The sequence below is a fragment of the Balaenoptera ricei genome, chromosome 6 (genome assembly GCF_028023285.1).
Source record: "Balaenoptera ricei isolate mBalRic1 chromosome 6, mBalRic1.hap2, whole genome shotgun sequence".
Lineage (NCBI taxonomy): Eukaryota > Metazoa > Chordata > Mammalia > Artiodactyla > Balaenopteridae > Balaenoptera > Balaenoptera ricei.
In genome coordinates, this window is record NC_082644.1 from 52079563 (window position 1) to 52103595 (window position 24033).

At 41.5% G+C, this 24033-nt stretch overlaps 1 protein-coding gene across 2 annotated transcripts in view; it reads right to left on the minus strand.

The window, feature by feature from the left end:
- Positions 1–2540: 2540 nt before the first annotated feature.
- The window catches only part of MTAP (methylthioadenosine phosphorylase), a 39426-nt gene continuing 17933 nt past the window's right edge, over positions 2541–24033 (minus strand). For both annotated transcript variants that reach the window (XM_059926387.1, XM_059926386.1), the window contains 4 exons: positions 14852–14954; positions 10339–10578; positions 6179–6301; positions 2541–3798 (listed from right to left, as the gene is read on the minus strand). In XM_059926387.1, coding sequence (XP_059782370.1) covers positions 3760–3798; positions 6179–6301; positions 10339–10578; positions 14852–14954 — 505 coding nt within the window. In that variant the 3' untranslated portion in view covers positions 2541–3759. The remainder of the gene's footprint in view (positions 3799–6178; positions 6302–10338; positions 10579–14851; positions 14955–24033) is intronic.

Here is a 24033-nt window from a genome sequence, read left to right on the forward strand (position 1 = left end):
ACAAGCTCAGCAGAGGCTGGAAGATGCAAAGACACAGAAAGGGGGACTGAGACACCAGTACTGAAATGTGTGCACAATTTCAAGATGGCTGCAAACCCCAGATTATGATGTCCCAGACTGATGACTTCTAAAAACGAAACTCTAGGGTGGGATCATGCAGTCTGGTTTAAGAAGCCCTCCAGGTGCTGCTAATATGTATATTGTCAGAAAAGACAACAGAGGGGAAAAGAGCTTGGGGGAGGGTAATGGGGGTATGCCTGGAAGTTGTTTGCTGATGCTTCAGTTTTGTCAGTGAAGAGGGAACTGAAGTCACTTGCTGAAAGTGAAGACGGAGGAGGAGGTGTATGAAGAGCTGATGAAGATTTTATGTAGGAAAAATAGGATCAGATTTTCACTTAACGCAGATATTCATTGATCTCGTGCTAATAAGTACAAGGAACAAAGGATCCCATAATAAGTAAAAAAAGATGTTTCCTGCTTTTATGGAGGCTTATCAGTAGTGAGAGAGGTTAGTCCACAACTGAACAGCCCTTTAAATATTCGAAATGCTCACATAAGATTTTCTCTTAAACGGTTAGACACATTCAGTCCCTTTAACCATTACGTACATGGCATGGTCTTCCCAGTTCCCATACGCTTCTTTCGGTGCTTTTCAGGTGGTCAGAGTCCCCTGAAAGTGTTGTGCCCAGAAGTAGACACACTGTCCCGGACATGACCTCACAGAATTCAATGTCAGGTTAAAGAGGTTATTTTATATAAACTGCTACAGAGCAAGGCCTCCCCTATTCTCCATTCCTCAAAATGAATAAACCAAGAGTAGATGCTTATGGTAAAAAGTCCAAAGAGTACAGAAAGGTACGAGGTAGACAGCAGGTCTCTTGGCTTGTACCTCAGAGGTTATCACTCAGCTTCTTTCCAGAAACTCTGTGGACATAAAGCATAAATATGCTATCCACACACCCACACAAACTGCATTATTTTACTTTACGTATTTCTCTGGTTTCCACTTTTATCACTGACATTGTTTTATACTGGCACATAAAGACGTTATTTATTTGAATCAATGCACTTTATTTAGACCCCCCCCCCCGCTCCCCCACACCACTGAGAATTTTAGCCATTCTTTTTTTTTTTTTTTTAAGATCTTATGTGGCCAATTTACTAATTTTCATTTATTTATTTATTTATTTTTGGCTGTGTTGGATCTTCGTTTCTGTGCGAGGGCTTTCTCCAGTTGCGGCAAGTGAGGGCCACTCTTCATCGCAGTGCGCGGGCCTCTCATTATCGCGGCCTCTCTTGTTGCGGAGCCCAGACTCCAGACGCGCAGGCTCAGTAATTGTGGCTCACGGGCTCAGTTGCTCCGCGGCATGTGGGATCTTCCCAGACCAGGGCTCGAACCCGTGTCCCCTGCATTGGCAGGCAGATTCTCAACCACTGCGCCACCAGGGAAGCCCATTTTAGCCATTCTTAAGCTTTGGCCTATTATGAACAAGTCCAGGATGCACTGAAGCTAATTGGCGAAGTATTTTCAGGTCTCAAATGTAAGCCTGCTGTTCCAGCCTTCTCCGCTCTTTTAGGTTAACACTGAATATGAACTATTCTGGTTATCTAATTGTCAAAATCATGAACAACAATGCAGAACAAAAATAAGCAGCTCACAATGCCAATACACATTTCTAAGTAGATGCAGATGTACTAATTAGTAACTCAGCGCTCTTCCAAGGGGCTGTCACTAAGCTAGAACTTTTCCATTATGCCCATAATCCACTGGGGAAACTTCAAAATGCTCAAAACTGATCACAGTGTTCACTTATTTTTGTAGCTAAGAAAAGGAGTGAAGTATCATAGAAGTGGGAAGTGTTCTGGGAAGAAATGGTCAGCAAAGTCCTCAAGAATGAGGTAGAAGGAAAATTATATTATTGGCTTTGTTTAAGGAGTAAATGATGGGTAACAAAACAAGAATACCATGTACTCCACTTGAGAAGTCTAAAAATGAGGCTGCAAGAAAAGGCTACTGGATCCAAGAAAATAACTTCTTTAACTTGGGAAGCACTGTACTTTGGGAAGGCAACAAGAAAAATGCCTGCATTTTGGCCTTGACATCCTCAGACACCTACCAAAAATGAAGGAAAGTAAGGCATAGCATATATTACAGGGTAGTAAAAACAATCATGGGGTATAGAGCCAGAGAACCTTAGGTTCAGACCCATCAGGTCCTCTGTGGCTCCCTCATATGCAGAGTTGAAACCACTGCATCAGAGAATCCAAGAGCCATACTCACATGTAACCCAAACAGCTTAGTATTAATGCTGAAGGGTAACTAGTTTATTGTTTACAATTAGCAGCTCATTATCTTGAAGACAGTTTCTTAGACACAAACACATTCATTCTACAATCTCTTTAAACAGACGAGATACATCACTAAAGGACCCAGTAGCAGACCATAGTGAGAAGGAGTAATTCTGAGGGAAGAATGATCTCCCTGTGATAAGAAAACAAACCACATTCCTAAAAAATTGACAATAAAAAACAGTAAGAAGCAAGCTTCCATTTTCTTTATTAAAAAACAAAAATCACCAACTCATGTAAAATAATTCATCAGATCATAAAAAGGAGTAGAAACAAAAAGTCAAATGTCAATTTAAAGAATATCTGACACACTAGAATGTGTGTATACAGTCTCTTAAATAATTTAAGATTAGCTCCATATTAAACACCCAGCTTTTCTCACATTGTTGCAAACCCAAGTATTGTTCTGACTATAGTCATTAATTATCTTTTTTAACAAAAATAAAGATTTAACTCAAACAGAACTCCTCTTAGTATTGCCATTTTAACTTTTGCTGCATTACCAGAAACAGTGTGTTTTCAAGAACTGGATCTTTCTAAGCCCATTTTTATTTTTAAAACTTCACTATTTGATTATATTCATTGTAGAAAAATGTGAAGATAAGGAAAAATATAAAGAAAATTAAAAATTTATCCAGTGTCCCTCCCCCCAAATACAATAACAAAAGAGTATATATATTTCTTTCTATTCATTGTACATATTTAAAACAAAATTAGTACTGTAAAATGCTTACATATCCCCATTTCATATTATACAGCAACAATTTCCTTAGTACATTAAATATTATGTGAAACCATGATGTTCAGTTGGCTGCTTCACAATCTAATTAGAGCTTAACCGTGATTACCTCCAGTTGTTGGATATTCAGATTGTTTTGAATATTTGTTATTAAAACTATGTTCTACATCCTTCTTTATACATAATTATTTGTATGTATCTCTGATAATTTCTTAAAGATAAATTCCTAGGAGTAAAGTAACCAGCACAAAGGGTATTTTTTAAGCCTTTTGATACATTTTACCAAAATGCCCTCCAAAAAGATTGTACCAATTTACAGTCACATCAGTAAATAGTCTAAAAGCTATTTCTTCACATTCCTTGGCAACATAGGAGTGTTACTGCTTACCTTTACTGTTACAAATTTGGGGGAATGGTGAAAGGTGTCTTCTTTTTTTCTAATGTGTAAATATTTCCCCACATGTTTACTGGTTATTTGCTTTCCTTCTGTTATTTGAAGCAGTCCAAGTCTTTTAGAAGGCATCTCTGATGTGAGCAATGTCTTATCACTTGTTCTTCCTTAGGGGGCAAGGACACAGAAGCTGCATGTCTCTTCTGTGTTTTCTCAAGCAGGAATTCCCCAAATGATTGGAATTAGAAGGTTACCTTGTCTTCTGAGCAGCCATGCTATTTTAATGTCTTGGTAACAAAACAGAAGACTGGGCCATTTTCTGAAAGAAAGCAGGCACAGATTATGGGACTTTGAGTGTAACTCCTAACTTTTAGTTCTTCATTCTCCTTTCATGTAAGGTGAGGTTCAGAATGTTTATCTCAGAGGACTGTTCTGATTCTCACTTATCTCCACCTGCCTTTACATCCACTAGGACATATTTTATACACCATCCTCCAGCCTGGATTGTTGTTTATGCAACCTCCATCATTCGCCTTATTCCACTGAAAAACGTCATTGAAATTTCAACGTTAGTATCGCCAAATAGAATAGGAGCTTCTTCATTACAGCGTCTTACATATCTTGACATATAGTGGGTGCTCACTAAGTGTAGTGAATTAATGATGCACACTTCAGTGCTGAGAGAGCTGAAAATAATGCCCTGGAATAAGGGATTATTAGTATGGTGTTCCTTAATGCTATAGAATGGAGGCCATAATTCTCAATTTTGTCTAGAGCAGCAATTCTTCATTTTCTCTTTTCTACACATATTAACCCTCTTAAAAAATGCATATGGGATTCCCTGGTGGCGCAGTGGTTGAGAGTCTGCCTGCCAATGCAGGAGACATGGGTTCGAGCCCTGGTCTGGGAAGATCCCACATGCCGCGGAGCAACTAGGCCCGTGAGCCACAATTACTGAGCCTGCGCGTCTGGAGCCTGTGCTCCGCAACAAGAGAGGCCGCGATAGTGAGGCCCGCGCACCATGATGAAGAGTGGCCCCCGCTTGCCACAACTAGAGAGAGCCCTTGCACAGTGGCGAAGACCCAACACAGCCAAAAAAATAAATAAATAAATAAATTAAAAAAAAAATGCAGCTGAAATAATAAATTTATTGCTTGACAAATTATCTTTAAGTTCAAGGGACTATGGTCAAAATGGGGTCAGAAACCTAAAAAAAAAACAAAAACAAAAAAAACAAACCCAAAACACACCATCCCATCTTGCAGGTTATACCCTCAGCAGCAGCAAAAGTATGAGTCACATTTCCTGCCAATCAACAGTGTGTTTATTTAGACAAGCCAAAGTCATGCTGCTCTATCACATTACACTCATTATGTTTAGCTAAATGTAACTGTTTCTAGTTTAAAGTGACATTCTCCAATTCTTAGAATTTGTTTTCTGTTCCCCTTTTCTTTATCCTTATAATGACGGCCTATATTTCAATTATGATGAAATACTTCATGGGGGGAAGGGCCTAACATTTACTCATTAAAGAACATTTATCTCCTGGGTATATAGGCTGAAACCAATGGATGAGTTTCCTGCTCCTTATGGATTTAAAGTCTAGTAGGGAAGATAGATTACAAATGCCAATATTCCTGACTTTGCCAGTCCTCAAGGCTGAGAGGCATATTATTACAGTGATGTGCTGGAGCCTGCTTGTACCAGCTTGTAAAAACCTGATTATGTACATCACTTCCCAGCTTACCAGTGGCTTCATGTTAGTAGCTTGAAGTCGGCTGTGCAAGAGCATTTATACCACAGCAATCAGCAAACACTACAAATCATGGCACCTCCATGCCCAGCAATTGGCAATCATTTACTACCACATAGTGTCCTTGTCACACTAAAACAGTGGCTCTCATTCCAGGGCTCCTCGGTGGTAATTCAGGTAGAGAGGGCTTTTATCAACTTTTCGAATCTTCTCTCAACTACTTTTCTTAAGACCTAAGAGTACAGATGTGTTCTAGGATATACTTAGGACCTTAGGATATACTGGCTACTAGGTGAATGTAACATCTGATCAATTTCAGGCAACTCCTTATCCAAGGTGGTTAATCAAGAGAGTCTCAAGATGTCCAGATAAAAACCACACATCTCTGAGCTCAGCAGTCAGTTCAAATTATATTCTGGGAATTAATACTAGAGTTGAAGAGCTACCGATCTGCAACCCATCACTTGTTTATCATTAATTACTATCTTAGTTTGACGCAACATTAACTGTAAGTAGACATTCCCTGGCACCATTTCAGTATTGCTGTTGTCAGTGTTTTGGCTTTAAAGGCTGCCAACACTTTGCATGGATCTGCCAAAGAGAAAACAGCCTTGTCTGCAGCATAATCCATGTACAGAGCAAACATTACCAATCTTCTGAAGTAAAACTTAGGGATATACTGCAAAGCAGGACAATGTTAAGAACCTGGTAGACTAGATAATAAAACTCTCCCCACCTTAACTTCCAGTGCTCTTGCATTACCAGCCAAAATGTATATCTATTCCATTTATGGTTAGTAGTAGTAAATGGCATGAAAACTTGTAGAAAACATCTAGCCTAGTATAAAATACATAAGGAGATGGGCCAAGGGTGAAATGCAAATTAGAGAAAAAGGCAGCTGAGGGTCTATGGAATTGTCTGCTTACAGATGGCTGAGGATACTTACCCTAATGTTATGGAGGGTTTCTGACCATTCCATGGATCCTATCTGAGGTATGGTAGTGAGAAGTAAACTTTTGGCTTTATTGGCATTTTCTTTCAGGGTCTTTAAGACCCGGTCCACAGAAACCTAGAGAAACAATAGCACGGGATGTTAACAGCAATTTAAAATTCCACTGCTTTTCACAGAACATTTTCTTGAGTTCCTACCTGATCTGTTAAAGTCATTTTACCCCAGTTTCAATCCCCTGGACCCAAGCTTTGCATGTATCAGGGAGAGCTCTTGGAGAAACCCAATGACATCTCTGAAAAGCACTGCTGGTTTTCAGTATGGCATCCGAGAAAGTTTCTCAGATGTATAATGTGTTAGCATGGCCTAGAAAGATTGTGGCTCTTCTCCTCATGTCCACAGAATGGATTCCAGTTTTAAAAACTGTTGCTATACTGGATAAATCAGAAGATAAGCACATTTCTCTTTAGAGAAGTCTTCCAGCTAATAAAGAAAAACAATGGGATCAAAGCATCAACCATTTTACAGTCCCAGTGAATTAATGGATGGGCTGTTAACATCACAGAACCAAAAAACCCAAACCAAACAAAGAAACAGTCCACTTTAATGAGCTTCCTTGTGGATTATGATGACCGAATATGATCAAATCTCTAGATCCTGCTGCCAATTTACAGAAAATAACAGAGCACTGAGAAATTGGATAAACCACCCTAAGGAGATGATTTCACCAATTCGGACGGTGGGAAACTACAGGACAAATGACCTGGTTTCTTTTAAAAACACCTGGAAGAAAAAAATCACTTACGCTATTTGAGATAACTAGAAAATTGAACTTTGCCTGGATATATTAAGCAATTATTGTTGGAATGCGATAACGGTAATGTGGTTATGTTAAATGTTTCCTAAAATGTTTATGGATAAAATTATGGATCAGAGTATAGACGAAATATGATTGGCCTTAAGTTGTTATGTTTATGATTGAAGCTGGATGTTGGATTCTTGGACGTTCATTACCATTGTCTCCTTCTGTGTATGACTGAAGTTGCTTCATAAGGAAGCTGAAGAAAGTTGAGTATAAAACAGATGATCAGAAAGAGTAATTGTCATGTTTCACTATGCTTAGAAGAAACCCAAGATTCAGGGGCACAATGATTACACCTTTCTACTTCCTGGAGTATCAAGTCCAGACCCCTCCCACAACACTGAGATGTGTTTAGAACAAAATGATGAGCACTGTAGCAGAGGGGAGTCCCATCACTGTGCGAGGGGATCACAGCACAAGGTGGTGACCAGCTTGCTGGGTGCCTGCCAGCTATGAATCTTCAAATGCAGGGTCATGAAACATCCCAGAGATTTACCTTGTATTTTACTCTTTTCCTCACACTTTGTGACTAATACAGATTCTGATCTCCTTTTTCTCTTTGTTTCTGCTGTTGTGCTTCACCCAAAATGTCCTTTCTACTAACTTCCTCACAATAAATTCTAACCTGTTCAACATCCAGCTTAAATCTCAGAAGTTTTCTTCAGAAACTATCCCTCTCCTCCATTCCATCACACCTACCATCTGATGACCACCCTCTTAGGAGCCAGCACTATACTAGATGCTCTACATTTATCATATGGTTTAATCCTCCTAATAATCCTGCAAGGTCAGAAATGTAACTACACAACCCCCACCCACGTGAATGGGTTAAATAACTCACCCAGTATTACAAGTAAAAAGAACAACAGGAATTTGAGCAAGTGTTTAGGCAACTCTAAAACCCTTTTGCCATGCCAGGCTACACATCTGGTTTAAAGCACAATGACACACATAGCTAGCTGACTGAGATGATGCCATCTTTGTCTATGTTTTCCTGGTGGCATTTAATATTATTTGCTTTTGTGCCTTACCACTTACACAGAGCTTAGGTTTTTGTTTTTTTTTTTTTTGCTTTTAACTGAAGTAGCTCCAACTGACTGTTTTCCAAACCTCATGTGGGCTACTAAACGAAAGTACCATTCGCTCTGCATGGGAGACAAATGTTACTAGACCGAGCAGAAAGCCACAGGCAGGAAGCAATCTGCTCTTGGGGAGTGGCAGAGGCTGGAGTCTCCTATTAATTGGAAGCAGCTTCTCAACATCATGAGGCTGAGCTGTCCCTTAGATGACCAAAGCTGCCAAGTCAGGGACTTTTTTGGGTCAGGATTTGCAAATCTCTTACATAACGAACATTCTAGTAGTCAGCAACAGTTTATTACACTGCAGAGTGAGGATAAGACATTCATTCAAAGAATCTGGGTTCACCTACGACCCAAACTCCATACCCACGGATGGACAGGCAGCTAGAATATCTTACTCCATTTTACATGAAATTGGATGGTGAAACAAGCAGCCTGAGATGGTGGTAAGGTCCCTTTGGAGAAGATGTCACCTCCCCTAAGTGTGTTCAGAACCGCCACTCCAGCACTTCTTCCTTCAAAATTTCTTGGCTGTAGTTTTATCACTTTCTCTTTTTAAAATGAGATAAATGACAAGACAAATGATCTGGTTTTTTCAAGTAAAATGCAAGGAATGAAAAGGGAGAATATTAGAGTAAAAGATTTAAGAGGCATATCGTTAAAATGCAATGTGTGGATTATAAGGGATCCTGATTTGAACAGTTAAAAATTATGAAATGAGGGAAAATGTGACAAATCTGGACATTTGATTATATTAAGGAATTAATATCAATATTTTTTCATACAACAATGGTGTTGTGGTTTTAAAAAATTATTTTAAAAGAGAGGCCTTTTAGAAAAATTTACTTCAAAATAATTAGGGTAGGGGAGAGAAAAGTGGGTAGGGGCATATAAATAAAACAAGACTTGACATGGCTGATAACTCTGGAAAGCTTGGTGATGGGTAACTGGGGGTTCATTATACTAGACTCTACTTTTGTAGATGTTCAAAGTTTTCCACAAAGAAAATATTTGTTTTGGAAGCCTGACCTCTGTGGCCCAGTGTCCTCAAATACCAGCTGGATCTTGCTGTCTTTCCTGCCAAAAACCCTCATTGACCTCCCATCTGAAATCCTTACACAGCCTACGTGGCCCTGCCTGCCTCTTCTCCCTCCTCTCCTCTCCACTCCACTCAGGCACGGCCATCTTTCCCATCACACTTAAACCAGGAAGGCTTCCTGGATTTGAAGTATTTGGTTGGGCCAATTTGATATGTACTTCTGTACCTTATCACACTATTTCTTTATAACCCTGCGCCTTCTCACATTGGTTTGCTTGGCCTCTACCCAGCCCCACAAAACCCAGAATGTTGGCTCCTTATGGACTTGTCTGTCTACTATCATATAATTATACCAAGCACAGTACCCAGCCATGGTAGGTGAGACAGACATGAATACAGACAGACATGAATACAGAGTCCTCTTACCAGGTTGAGGTACATAATAGTAGGGTTTTCCCCCTACATAATAAACAGTAGCACAGCATAAAGAACTTATAACCAAGTCTTTATCCTTAAAGTAAGGGCCAAGTCTCAATATAATTCCCAACACACCTACATGTTTACAGTGTACTGTTCCCCTGTTGATCCTTGGATAAAAGTGTCTTTTTATTCTCTATGAAGATTTCTGTTCTTCCAGTGGGAACTACAGAAAAAATCTGTTAATACCTAATGACAGTGTATAAAAAGCTGACTTTAGGGGCTTCCCTGGTGGCGCAGTGGTTGGGAGTCTGCCTGCCAATGCAGGGGACACGGGTTCGAGCCCTGGTCTGGGAGGATCCCACGTGCCGCGGAGCAACTGGGCCCGTGAGCCACAACTGCTGGGCCTGCGTGTCTGGAGCCTGTGCTCCGCAACAGGAGGGGCCGTGATGGTGAGAGGCCCGCGCACCGCGATGAAGAGTGGCCCCCGCTTGCCACAACTAGAGAGGGCCCTCGCACAGAAACGAAGACCCAACACAGCCATAAATAAAATAAATAAATAAAATTAAAAAAAAAAAAAAAAGACCTGTCACAAACATTATTAAAAAAAAAAAAAAAAAAAAAGCTGACTTTAAAACCTGGTAGAATGGCACTTTCTGGAACTAATGTAATATAAACAAAGAGTTAAGACACTCTCTTACTGGCTCACACGGCACGTGGAAGCCCAGGCCATACATGTTCCAAAGAGAATTTCACCTACCACTTCCTCATGCTCCTTCCAGCAATCATAATCTGTTGCCATGGCGATACTTGCGTAGCAAATTCCAGCCTCCTTAGCAAGAATCACCTCTGGAACTGTGGTCATGTTGATAACATCCGCCCCCCAGGTTTGGAACATGACGCTTTCTGCCCGGGAGCTAAAACGAGGTCCCTCAATTGTGATCACTGTCCCTTTTGAGTGGCACCGGAGTCCTAGCTTCTTAGCGGTCTCTATGAGGACCTAGAATGCAAAGAACCAAACTCAAAACATACAAACAGAAGTTCAGCTTAATTTATTTTTCCTCTGATACTTTAAAAGATTGTTACTATAAATACCTAGTACCTGTAGGCCCTCGAAGAGAACCTAGGAGATCACAGAAGGGTGTTTCCTAGACTCTTACCCACTTACATAGTGCTCTGTCCTGCCCCAGCCCCTAGCTCACAAGTACAAGAGCAAACAGTGAGGTTTTTCTACACACCAGGCATTTGTTTACATGCTTTAATCTCACTTCTTAACAACTTTAAGAGACTATCATGGATTGTGAAAGGGGGCTTGAGCCTGAGCTCTTAACCTCCAAGGCTACACTAAGATGCCTTCCTCATTCACATCTCAGAGATGTGCAGAGTGAACTGTTTTCAAGCTCCTGAGAAACTCATTCTCACTGCTCTTTTATACAAAACCTGAGGGCTTTTGTGAAAGCTTTTTGGGGGTAGAAAGTGATTTCATAATCTCTTTTGCCTGTTGCCTCTCTAAAGACATACAGTAAAAAACAGAATGGGGCTGTGCTGATTTCTTCTATCCAGAGAGAAACTTATCTTGGCATCCCTTTAGAGGCAAGGTGACACATGAGTTTAGAAACATTATTTAAAAGTTTGATCACTTTTTCTAGTGTCTAATAATGTACATCTAATCTAATTTCATTTTTTTCTTAGCCTGTGCTTAAACATTCCTTTTTAATTAAAAAAAGAATTAGTCTTTTAAACTTAACTGTTAAAGCACTGCCAAGAATTCACTTACCCTTATGTATGTCCTAGTTATTTCATCTGTAAAATGGGAATAATAATATTATATAACTCAGAGATACTGTGAAGTTGTGTGTTTGTTTGTTTTTTTTTTAAGAATTTATTTATTTATTTATTTATTTATTGGCTGTTTTGGGTCTTCGTTGCTGCATGTGGGCTTTCTCTAGTTGCAGCGAGCGGGGGCTGATCTTTGCTACGGTGCATGGGCTTCTCATTGCAGTGGCTTCTCCTGTTGTGGAGCATGGGCTGTAGGCGCGGGGGCTTCAGTAGTTGTGGCTCGCAGTCTCAGTAGTTGTGGCGCACGGGCTTAGTTGCTCCGCAGCATGTGGGATCTTCCCAGACCAGGGCTCGAACCTGTGTCCCCTGCACTGGCAGGCGGATTCTTAACCACTGTGCCACCAGGGAAGCCCCAGTACTGTGAATATTAAAAGAGCTAAGGAATATATATAGCAAGGAATCTAAATGCTTAACTGGTCTTCTAATTATTAACACTGGCAGCTTCTACACATTTCCCAAATAATTTGTCAAGTTTCCTATGATACCAATATATAAAATGGAGTGACTCAAAGTCAATAGAAGGCTCCAATCTAGGCCAAGGTCTTGCCTGCACATGTCTGAACCACATAAGCAAATTAACCTATTTCCTTAAAAATAACACATTATGCTATGGCAAGAGGAGAAAGAATTTTAACAAGAGCCTCGGCAACTCCAAATTTAGAACCACGACAAGCCCTAGATGACTAGCTGATGCTACATCATGTTTATTTATCCTATACATGCTGAAAATAAGATTATGCTAAATCAAAACTTTTCCTTAAGGAGTATAGGTATAAATACAGGGCTTATTAAATCACTCTTTCCCCTGCTGTCCCCCCTACTTTCAAAATTAAGATATATCCAGCCCAGTCCTGTCTTCATTACATGTCTTTAAAAATCCCAAATAACTGAGCTGTATGTCTCGGCCAAACTTCAGAGTGCTTCTAGAGATGTGTGAAGGAAGATCACAACTATCGCAGGCCAGTGGCAATGTGGCTTGTAAGTCTTCACTATCACCCTGGGCGGTGGGTGCCACGTTGGGGAGGAGGAAGTAGAGGCTTATGGGCCTGGGTGGGCCAGCCAGTGACAGACCCTGGGCCCTTGCCACCTGGACCAGTACTCTGCACTCCCACACGAACAGACAACGCCACCGTAAGGTGCCAGAAATATAAACTACAGGCTTAGAGGTCTCTTTACTGTGTCAGGACTTTAGAAGAATTTGTTTCAGATTACCTTTCGACTAGAAGTACTATTTTTGGAATAGGTAATACTTGCACATGGTACAAAAATGTAAACAGTACGAAAGGATATTATTCTGTGACAAGTATTTCTTCTACCTGTGTACTAGCGACCCAGTTTCCCCATGGGAAACCACTGTTAGCAGTTCTTTGGTCAACTTTCCAGAAACACTTTATTTGCATATAAATATTTTCATATTTATCTCTTTTACATACACATATTTCAACACAAATGGTAAGATATAGTACAACCATAGTGTACCTTGCTTGCCACTTGACAATCTGTCGTCGGTACATGAAAGATCACAATGATGTTGAAAGTTAAAGTGATAATTACGAAGGGGCAACACCACCCACTCTTTACATTTTTTGGACAATATTTTAAAATCTCTTTTAGGGTATATAAGAATAAAGTAATATTCTGAAGGCCTTATTTTCCCATGTTCTTAAACTGCCCTCCCCAGCACTCTTTTAAAGTCTTTATGTGAGGGTCCTTAGCTTGACTAGACTATTAATAGCTGCATTAATTCGGTCTCAAGGGAGGCCAAACTGCATTACTGGAAACTATCACCCAGCCACCACATTTACATGTGCTCTGCATACATCATTAGCACTTCCCTTACCCACCTCTACTCCTAGTACCCAAATCACTGGGGCAGTACCTCTGATTTCCTACTATCATGCATATTCTCTCCCTAGTCTATTTCTTCCCAAGCTGCCCCCATTTTGAAGTGGACAAAAATGTTATTGCACACATCTAACTTCCCCTGGAGAGCAGATTTATTCTGTGGACAGATCTGAGTTTCAGACTTACATTGTTCTGATATTATGCTGATAACTACCCAGGAACATACACAGTTGATCCTTGAACAACACCGGTTTGAACTGTGCAGTCCACTCATACATGGATTTTTTCCAATGAATTCATACTACAATATTATACAATCTGTGGTTGGCTGAATCCTTGGATGCAGAACTGCAGATAAGGAGGGCCAACTGTAAAGTTATACTCAGATTTTCAACTGCATGGTAGGTCAGTGCCCCAACCCCTCACATTGTTCAAGGGTCAAATGTATTCTAAACTCACACTTAAAACTTAACCTGCCTTTTTTTTGTTTTAAAGAAGTAAAAAAGGTGCTTTCACAGAAGTCACAGAGAATCAACATGCAGTGATATATCTGAAATGGCTCCCTCCAACGCCTGGCTTTGGATTCTAGATTTCTGAGACCAGAGTGAGGTTAAGGTGCCCTAGCTCTTAACTGTAAGGAAGCTAGTTTTACATGATTATACAAGGCTGAACATGTACTACTTTCCACATTCAGGTGTTAAAATCACCTGAATGATTAACATGTTTAGGTATATGTATTGTCTAAGTTATTTTATAAAGTAGATTTTACTAGGCAGTTTGTCTCTGACAATAACTTCTGACCTACTGGGTTGCACCTGACTTTCAAATCTTGAGTTATAAGAAAAGTACCATGGATGGACTTTTGAATTGTGGTAGCCATTTTTATTCTCTGAAAGCTAAGGCTGTGATTCCTCACTTTATATCACCATTGGCTTTTGTAGGGCTGCCCCTTTAGTCCTGAGATCTTACTATAATCCTGGAGAGGCAGCTGGAGAGTAAAAGCCAAACTCAGCTCAAAGGCAAATGATGCCAATCTGACAATTTACAGATTATTAATAACTTAATTCATAAAAGCAGTTAACAGTCACTGGATGTCTTATAACTAACAGGCATCACTCAAAGCACTTTATAAGTAAATAACTCTTTTATCCCTCACAGTCCTATGAGGTACATGTTATCATCACCTTATTTTATAAACAAGGAAACCAAATCCGAGGTTTTGGTCCAAAGACACACAACAATTAAGCTGAAGCGTAAAGACCTGATCATAAGAAATCTGGTTCCAGATTGTATACTCTGGACATATTATGCTACTCTAAATTATTTTAAAAGGTATCCTGACAGCAAAATCAAAACTCACTTAAGAAAAAAAAAAAAAAAGGTTGCAACTTTGAGTGATTCAGCTTACCAATGACTGAGAGTAGTGGAGGCATTATTAGCAAAGGGAAACAACTCTTCATAAAACCTTGAGTAAGCAGCAAGCTAGAGAGGGGAAGAGAGACCACGTGCTTGGCCAGTTAATCTACGTCTAGATGCCACCCCAAGCCCTCATGATTTATTCTGGTGCACCTTCCAGAAATATTACGAACCTCTCTCGTTTTAGGGCAGAACGGCTCAGCCATTGGAATATGACACACTCCTCTGGCACAGGAATGACTTCCGTCATAGAAGGTCTGAAGCCTTCTGGTAGTCCTACAAAATAAAATAAAAAAGGGTAGTTTTTAAAAAGCCACCTTTCCCCCCTCTGGGGGCTGGTAATCAGTTGTATCTAGGTCGATATCTTGGTCCTCACTCCAGAATCAATAGTTCTGGATAAGCTGAAGGAAACTGGTTTTTTTTGTTCTGTTTTTTGTTTTTTAAAAACAACAACAACAACAAGAAAAAGAGCTTCTGGATGGTATTTGCTTTTCTGGCTCTGGGTTGGTGGCAACATGCTTCCCAACAGGAATTAAAGTGTCTGTGGTCTGGTGGCTGTGATAGGATAACCACACTGAACTGTAGATGCAACTCAACTGTGGGCTCAGGAGGCCAGGTAAAACACTTAAGAAGTCAATATGAAAATTTTCCATCATCTTAGATGTAGAGGATTGTATAGTGAACCCCATATATATCTATCACTTAGATTCAACAATTTCCTAAATTTTGTCAAACTTGCTTCATCTGTTGCAAATCCCAGACTTTGTCACTTCACCCCTACTTCAGAAGGACCAAAATATGTGGATTATTCTCCACGGCAATGTCATTATCACAGCTGATAAAAATGACATTAATTCCTCAGTATCACCTAATATATAGACCATGTGCAAATTTCCCTGGTGTCCTCAAAAAAAAAAAAAAACAAACTTTTTTTAAACCGTTGCTTGATTAGTTTCATGTTCCAAACACGGTCCAAACTTTGCATTTGATTGCCCTGTCACTAAATTGAGAGTAATTCCTGCCCTCTGCCCTCTGCCCTCAACCTTATTTTTTCATGCCTTTGACCCACTGAAGAAAGCAGCCATTCATCCAGCTCCACATTTCAGAATCATCTGTCTCTTAGCTCCCTTACTTAAGCTTATGCGTCTACCCGCCAGAATTAGTTCTAAAGTCTCATGAAAGTTCTAAAGTTAACTTTCTGATAAAACATTTTTGAATCTGTAGGAGAGAGGGTAAAATTAAGCCAGTGGCAAGTCACCCAGCAACTTCTCTCTCAAAGTTTTCAGAATAAAGCACTTCCTATATCCATTATATTGTTCTAAACTTGAACTCATGAGTAATATAGAAAAGAAAGTCCTCATTTTCCTAGAGAGGGGAGAGCAGGGGAGGGACGGGGCAAGGGAAAACCAACAGGTGAAGGCAAATCACTTCATTTCTGCTTCCGGGGGTGGGAGGGTAGGGAACGGCATGGAGAAATATTCTGGTTCAGTTTACACAGCTGGCGTGTCCACTTATCAAAGTTAACCTGTTACTTCCTCCCCATCACATATTAAACAGTGACACTAGCTGGCACCAAAGCCACCTTGCTCAGAGATTAGGCCTCAGAGATTGGGGGGAATGAAAACCCAGTCTGTGCTCCTCTCAACCCCTTATCGTACGTGTCTTAAGGGAAAGGCTAAGTTAACCCCAAAGCAATTTCAGATGGCGTTGAAGAACAGGTCAAACGACTCTTCCAGCCTGTATAAACAGAGGCTTTTCTCTTTTTGTAAAACTGACTAATAAAATGGTGCCACATATTCCAGCTTTGGCTTGGTTTCAGCCTTCAATGAGTCAAGTATTAGCAAAAATCCTATTTACAACCATGATTAAGTGTGAAAACAGGGTCACAAAACCCTTCAGTGGCTATACCCCAATAGACATCTATGCAGTAACACCCCCATCTTATCTATCTCCGTCCCTTCTTTGCCTAATTACTCCTCTCTGTTCTGAACATTTACCTTAAGACATAATATGTATTAGTTATTCCTTATGTTATGCTATATACATGTGATACTAACTGCCTACAGTTTTAATTCCCTCTCAACTGGAACATTTTACATTTTTCTCTTTAAACAAAGCTCCCTAAATCCCACCTCTAAGGCTTATAGCAAACCACCATATCTTCTTCTTTTTTTTTTTTTAATTTTTAAAAATTTATTTATTTATTTGTTTATTTATTTTGGCTGTGTTGGGTCTTCGTTTCTGTGCGAGGGCTTTCTCTAGTTGCGGCAAGCGGGGGCCACTCTTCATCGCGGTGCGCAGGCCTCTCACTATCGTGGCCTCTCTTGTTGCGGAGCACAGGCTCCAGACGCGCACGCTCAGTAGTTGTGGCTCATGGACCCAGCCACTCCGCGGCATTGTGGGATCTTCCCAGACCAGGGCTCGAACCCGTGTCCCCTGCATTGGCAGGCAGATTCTCAACCACTGCGCCACCAGGGAAGCCCCCACCATATCTTCTTGATTCTTCATTTTCCAATTACAAAATGTAGTGTTCATCCACCCATTTATAAGAGTGTTATGAGGATTAAGTCAGCCCTGATGCCCAGATATCCCACGGCAGCTCAGAACTGAGGTCTGGGCTAGAGACTGAATTGGGAGTCAGCACCAAGGAGAAGCTGTAGCTGAGAATGGGGCCTCAGAGCACCCAACCTTGCAGGAGGGGTAGCCCCGAGGAAGAAATGGGGACTTTAATACCAGTATTTCTAATAGGTTCAGGGTTATGCTGTTAAGATCCCAGGAGGGAAAGTGCCGATAAGAAACATCTCTTCACGCAGACTGCCCACCTACTTGTGGTGTTCTGCATAACTCAAACAGTGACATATTCAAGGAAAAGTAATGATCTAATTTAAATCACTATAAATACTCCTGTGCTGCATAAAATAATGAGGTAGGATTATGCTGAATGAAATTCAGACCAAGAGCAATGGGGTTTGCAATCACAAGTGAAGTGACTGAAGGACACCACCCAAGTGAAATTCTAAAATGAAAATATATGTGATTTTAAGATCTCCTGTCCTCCCCCTGAGAGTTTTTAAGTAGAAGTGAGAGCTTCTGTAACGCAGCAAGAAGCAAGGGACGTCCCACACGGTGGGGACTGTTACCTCATTGAGCCTGTGTTGAAGGGGGTTCCTGCCTGTTCACTCCCAATTTCCAGTCAAAAGAGCTCTTCTATAAACAAAATAGTAGTTCACCCTCAGGTGGAGTTTTCTGACGGATATGGAGAAAATACAGGAAATGTAGTTTTGTACCTGGATTTCAATCTTGTTACTGATTTTTCGTGTGGCCTTGAGCAAATTACTTAACCTCCCTGAGTTCTTTCTTCATAACGTATTAGCAACATCCACTTACACCCTTGTTTAAAACAGGGCCGCAAAAAACCTCCAGTAGCTACATCCCAATAGGCTGATGCAATAACTCCTCCATTTATATGTCAAATGTGTGTTTGGGGATAAATAGTAATTGTTGCAAAGTGCTACTACTATTGCCTGAGGATCAGTGAGGGAACAGACGCAGCATCCGGCCCACAGTATTCACCCAAGTCACATTACCAATGGACACAGGTGCAGCAGAAGCAAGCACATGGAGGAGCTCATCAGTGGAAGACACTTGCAGATTTTTCTTGAGGGCAGAAACTAGGTGTGCAGCCGTGCCTAGGTGAGCACCTTTCCCTGATAAAGGGGGCCCTTAATGAGATCTCTTCTTCCTTCCATCAAGAGATAGAATTGGAATCTCTTCCTGGGCTACAGGAAACAATTAGCCTAGACAACGTCAGACTGGCTGGATCCATTGGGAAGCTGTGTTTTAGGCTGTGGGTGAGAAGAACAGGAAGGATCACACACCTTCCAGAAGCAACCTAGACCAAGGATGAGAGTTTGGGGGTGGCGGCTCTGTCCTACCACGCTGTGAAAGTGGCATGTGGTAGCAAACAAAATAATGCCCCCCTGCACCCCTGAATATCCACACCCTAATGCCCAGAACATATGAATATGTTACCTTACATGGCAGAGGGGAACAGAGGTTACAGGTGGAATTAAGACTGCTAACCAGCTGGACTTAGAAAGATTATCCTGGATTAACCAGGTAGGCCCAGTACAATCACAGGAGTCCTGACATGTGGAAGAAGGCAGAAGGGTCAGTACTAGTGATGAAAAGGACTTGACCCGCCATTGCTGGCTTTGAAGATGGAAGGGGGCCAGGAGCCAAGGAATGAAGGTGGCAAAGAGCAAGGAAAGGGATTCTCCCGAGCCTCCAGAAAGGAATGCAGCCCTTGATTTTAGCCTACTGAGACCCATGTTAGACTCCTAACCTGCAGAATTAGATAATAAATTTTTGTTGTTTAAGCCACTAAGTTTGTGGTAATTTGTTACAGCAGCAGTAGGAAGCTAATACATGTGCTCATGTGGTTTAACATAGTTAACGCAATGCAACTCTGCCCCTAACTCTTGCTTCAATTGGTGAAGCCTCCTAGTGAGGCAAAGGGACTGCTAATTTCACCCCCCTCTCCACCATCAGCCTGGGATATCCACTGGAAGTAGACTTCAGGGACTGCCCAACTGACTGGCTTTACTGCTCCCTGGCTGTCTCTGTGCCTCCAGGAGAGAGTCACTCTGACCTGGGTTCACCTTATCAGTCTTCTCATATTTTAAATGGGGAAGTATGAAGGGTAAATACAGTCAGTGTGAAGACTGAATGAGAAGACATGAAGCAAGTGCTCAGTCTGAGTAACTACTGCTGGTAGAAAATCTGCTTCTGTACTTCTCGTCTGCCAACTTCAGAGCAGACATACTCGGGTCTCAAGTCAAGGGTAGCCCCAAAACGGGGATATGTGATGAGAAAAGTTAGCAAAACAAACAACAAACTGCGTATGGAAGAGTGAAGAAGACAAAATGATGTTGTGTACTGGCAAGAGAAATGAGTTCAAGGCCATCAGGGAGAGAATACCGGGCACTTTCAGACACAGTTGGGGAACAAAGCCCAGAGAAAGACTGACCAGTAGGTTCTTTCTGGATCAAGATCCTTGAATTGGCACAAAGACAGCCATCTGTTAATAGTTTTCCTTTGAGGAAATGCTGAGTTGCAAACAAGATGAGGGAAAACACTTTTCCCACAGCAGAAGCAAACACACCCGCACATTTCCAAGGTGCTTCTGGAGCACAGCACATGTCCACGAGCCTCAGCACACAGGAACACGAGGCGGTTAATTTACTGGCAAAGCGAGGCCAAGGGCTGCTCATATGCAGCTTGGTTTCGGGGAAATGATTCTACCCACATCACTTAAAGTCTATCCAAACAGTCTATCTCATGAGTGCCCCTAAGTGAAAAATGCATTGTTTGGTGCATTTACTCTTAGCACTGCAAGCTGCAAAAGGGGAAGGCTGGTTGGAAAGGCATGCATATTGAAAACTTTAGTAATGTGTCAGATTGCCTTCTATTACGATTCTAACCATCTCTACCAGTAATAGGTATGTGCGTTAATTATCCAGGGCCTAACAGCATCTCACAAGTGGGAAGAACTTAATATTTTCTTTCCCTTCATAATTATCCAGAAATAACTTGACTTCATGTTCAAAAGACCAGAGATGACCAGATAATAAACAGTAATACTTCATTGGGGAAAGGGAAATGAGCAAGGATGCAAAGTACAAAAGCAGTGAAGAAACCACCACAAAGGGGACAAGATAGTTTTAAGTACACATCAAAGATCATTACCATCAATGACAAAAGGAACTAGGAAAAAATTACATCAAATTACAGGAAGAGCTGAGTAGCTGAGGTCTTCTACACAGGGACAGCCCTTCTCTAGACTGTGCTGCTTATTCAGAAGTCTGCATACGAGCTGATGCTCAGTAACAGATTCCGGGGCAAGGCCTCACAGAGGGTAGCAGTTGTTTGAGCTTGGTTTCCAGCACTCTTGTGACTGTGTCTTCCTTCCTGTTTTATTTTCCGGGAGTAGTATGGCAACCAGCTTTGAGGGGAGTCAAGCTGGGAGAAGTAAAAATGTTAAGAACTAACCCAGATGAGGGCAGTGGTGACAGATGACAGGGTGGATTCAAGGCACACATGGGCACGACTTAGAGACTGACTGGATGTAGGGGTGACAGATCCACAGCAGCGGTCACCTGGTAGATGGCAGTGTGATGGTATTACCAACTTAGCAACTTACCAAGTGGAGAAGAGGGAGCTCGAGACGGGGGAAGGTGTGGGGTTAGAAGACAACCAAGGGGGAAAATTAATGAAGTGTGAATTACAAAGTGTGAGGTGTCTTTGGGACCTTGTCCTGTATCTAGGAGCCAGTGTGGATCTCGAGGCAGGAGGGCAGAGCTGGAAGTCCATGTGTCAGGAGTGGTTGAGGTCATAGGGTTTGCAGATGAACCTAATTCAAACTCCATAGGTCCCACTTACTAGCAAATGACCAATATTTCTGAGCTTAAGTTCCCTCAATTTAAACTGAGGAAACGACACGTGTATGTGGTAAATAGGGTTAATTGATTTGTGGCACTTGGTAGGAACTCAAACATTGGGAGCTTACAGCATTTTTTAAATAACAATAAGGATATAAGGTAAGAAGGTAGTTTGCAGAACAGAGAGTTAACCTCACACAGGGAACAGCTGCCCCCACTTCAAGGACAGCAGCAAGATGACAAAGAAGAACGGGGATGCAAGTAACTGGTGAAAGGGAGGGTGAAGGAAGATGGCGCGTTTGTGCCGAATAGCATCTGTTTTCTTGTAAAGAGGCAATGTTCTCAACCAAGAGCGAAGGATATGGGCAGGAAGCTGTGAGAGAACAGAAAGGGTTCAAAATAGCTGCTGACAGGAATGGGAGAAAGAGCTGAGCAAAGGCTTCCTGTATAATTCTTTATCATAAACCTCCATTTCTATTGTTCTATTGGTAAGAACAAACCCCGTGCCCAAGAGGCTGAAAGACTGAGAAACTGACATCATTACACACCTCAACCTCTAGGCCGACCTTCCAAGGGTGGGTAAGAAGAACTTTGCACTGTTAAACCCCGGGGGAAGCCCAAGGCAGGGCTATGTCTTTGGGAGAGGGAAATAAACTGACATCATCCCTTACCCCTGTGGTTACAGCGGGACTTTCCTGATGAGTAAGTGTGCATCACCAGCCAAAGCTCATCCCAACCCCCAGCCTCTCCTGATTCTAGCGAGAAAATAATTCTCTTAAGAGGGTGGACATCAGAACTCTTAGGAATCAATCCAACACCCTCATTTAGCAGATGAGGACATTAAGTGACACAGGAATTTGGGGGCAGAGCCAGGATACAATTTTGGATGTCCTCACTTCCAAGCTGGGGCTTCTTCCACCACATTCTTTTAGTAGAACCTAACCAGGGGCCTCAGGCCAGTGTGTTAACAGCATTTTGCAGAAAACACCTGGCATTAGGAATTACATCCTGCCTTTTTTTAATCTTAATTTTTTGGTCATACTTTTCTCATTGTTAAAAAAACAAAAACCAAAAAACACCTTAAACATTCCTAATAGAGGCCGCTATTAAAAAGAAAGAATCTTATTCTCATCCTTACAGATGTTACCCAGCCTCACCTTGAGATATTTCTGGTAGTGACAGAAGCAGTTTAAGTGACCCTACTAGTATGCATCTTTTTTTTTTTAAAACTTAATATAATGTGGGCATCTTTCCAAACACTCTGCATATCTAATTGTTCCTTTCATAAATATGGTGAGGGACTTCCCTGTTGGCACAGTGGTTAAGAATCTGCCTGCCAATGCAGGGGACACAAGTTCGACCCCTGGTCTGGGAAGATCCCACACGCTGCGGAGCAGCTAAGCCCATGTGCCACAACTACTGAAGCCTGTGCGCCTAGAGCCTGTGCTCCACAACAAGAGAAGCCACCACGATGAGAAGCCCGCACGCTGCAACGGAGAGTAGCCCCTGCTCGACGCAGCTAGAGAAAGCCTGTGCGCAGCAATGAAGACCCAACGCAACCAAAAATAAATATATAAATAAAACTAATTCTTTAAAAATAAACAAATGATTTGTTTGTTTGATAAACAAATTCTTTAAAAATAAACAAATGATAAATAAGGTGAGTTGAATTCCCTTCAATGATGATAATCAGGATTGATGGTGAAAGGAGAAAGGTCATATGTGGAAGTTGCTAGAATCCCCTGCCCATGTGTACCTTCCATGGCATGGAAAGTTATTAGTCTGGGGTGGAAGAGAGGCCATATAATCAGTCCCCACCCCCCACAGACAAATGAATTTCTAGGAGTATCTAACAATAACTGGGTCAACAATGGACGGTATGTGCAACAGAAGGAAAACAGGAAGAGACAACAAAATGCCTCATGCTTTGAAAAAAGCATCTAGGGGAAACAGTGTTGCTTGCTCTATAATAGCAAAAATCTCACTAGAAATCACTTCTATACTCCACTTTATAATGTATCATCAAAGTCAGGCTTTAAAAGTGGGGTGGGATGCGAGGGATGGTTATGTCTTTACCTGCAAGGCTGAAAAGCAAAAACAAAACAAACCAAAAGCCAAGTAAATGCATAGTTATGCCTCTAAATTTCTAAGTCTTGTCTCAGAATTTGGTTAGTCTTATATGGAGCCCTCACCAAACCACAGGCAGGGAGGATCCAGCTTCATAAAACACCTACCACTGATCCTGCTGGGCTCAAAGGAGGGAGGTGCTTCTACCAGCAGGAAGGGAGGTAACAGCAGAACCACTGAGCAAGTAAAGCCGCTGGCTGTCCCAGCTGCTTCCTGGACAGTGGCAAATAGATACAGGAGATCAGAAGACACAAGGATGCAGGCAGGTGTAAAGCACAGTAGAGAAACAATCTGAAAAGCCTTAGTGGAACCCTGAGAGTAGCTAAGCTTTCAGATTTCTGTCTCAGTTTCATGTGCAAAGCCAGATTCTGGGGCGGGGGATCAACTTGGATTCCCTATGAGGTCTTTTCTCTCCATCACTCAGACAGTCTTGCTTCCCCACCAGAGACACTGTGAGAGCCAGATGTACCCTGCACGGGCAGAGGTTTGTACCACAGGAGAACTACCCCAAATTATGAATCTTGGGAGTGTCTCCCTTATAAGATCCTTTTAAAGTAGAAATAGCCTCACAATCCTAAAACAGATGAAAGGTCAGACACATTCTCTCCCCAGTTCACATGGACTGTTTAATAATGGTTAAGAAGCAGAACAAGACCCATTCTTAACCATGTTTTATCATGAATTGCCAAATGACTTATGGCTCTGATGGTGGGGACCTCCACCAAGTAGAAGAAAGGGATTAATCAAACCCAGTACATCAGGAGGCCCAAGGCAGGCACTGAGGACAC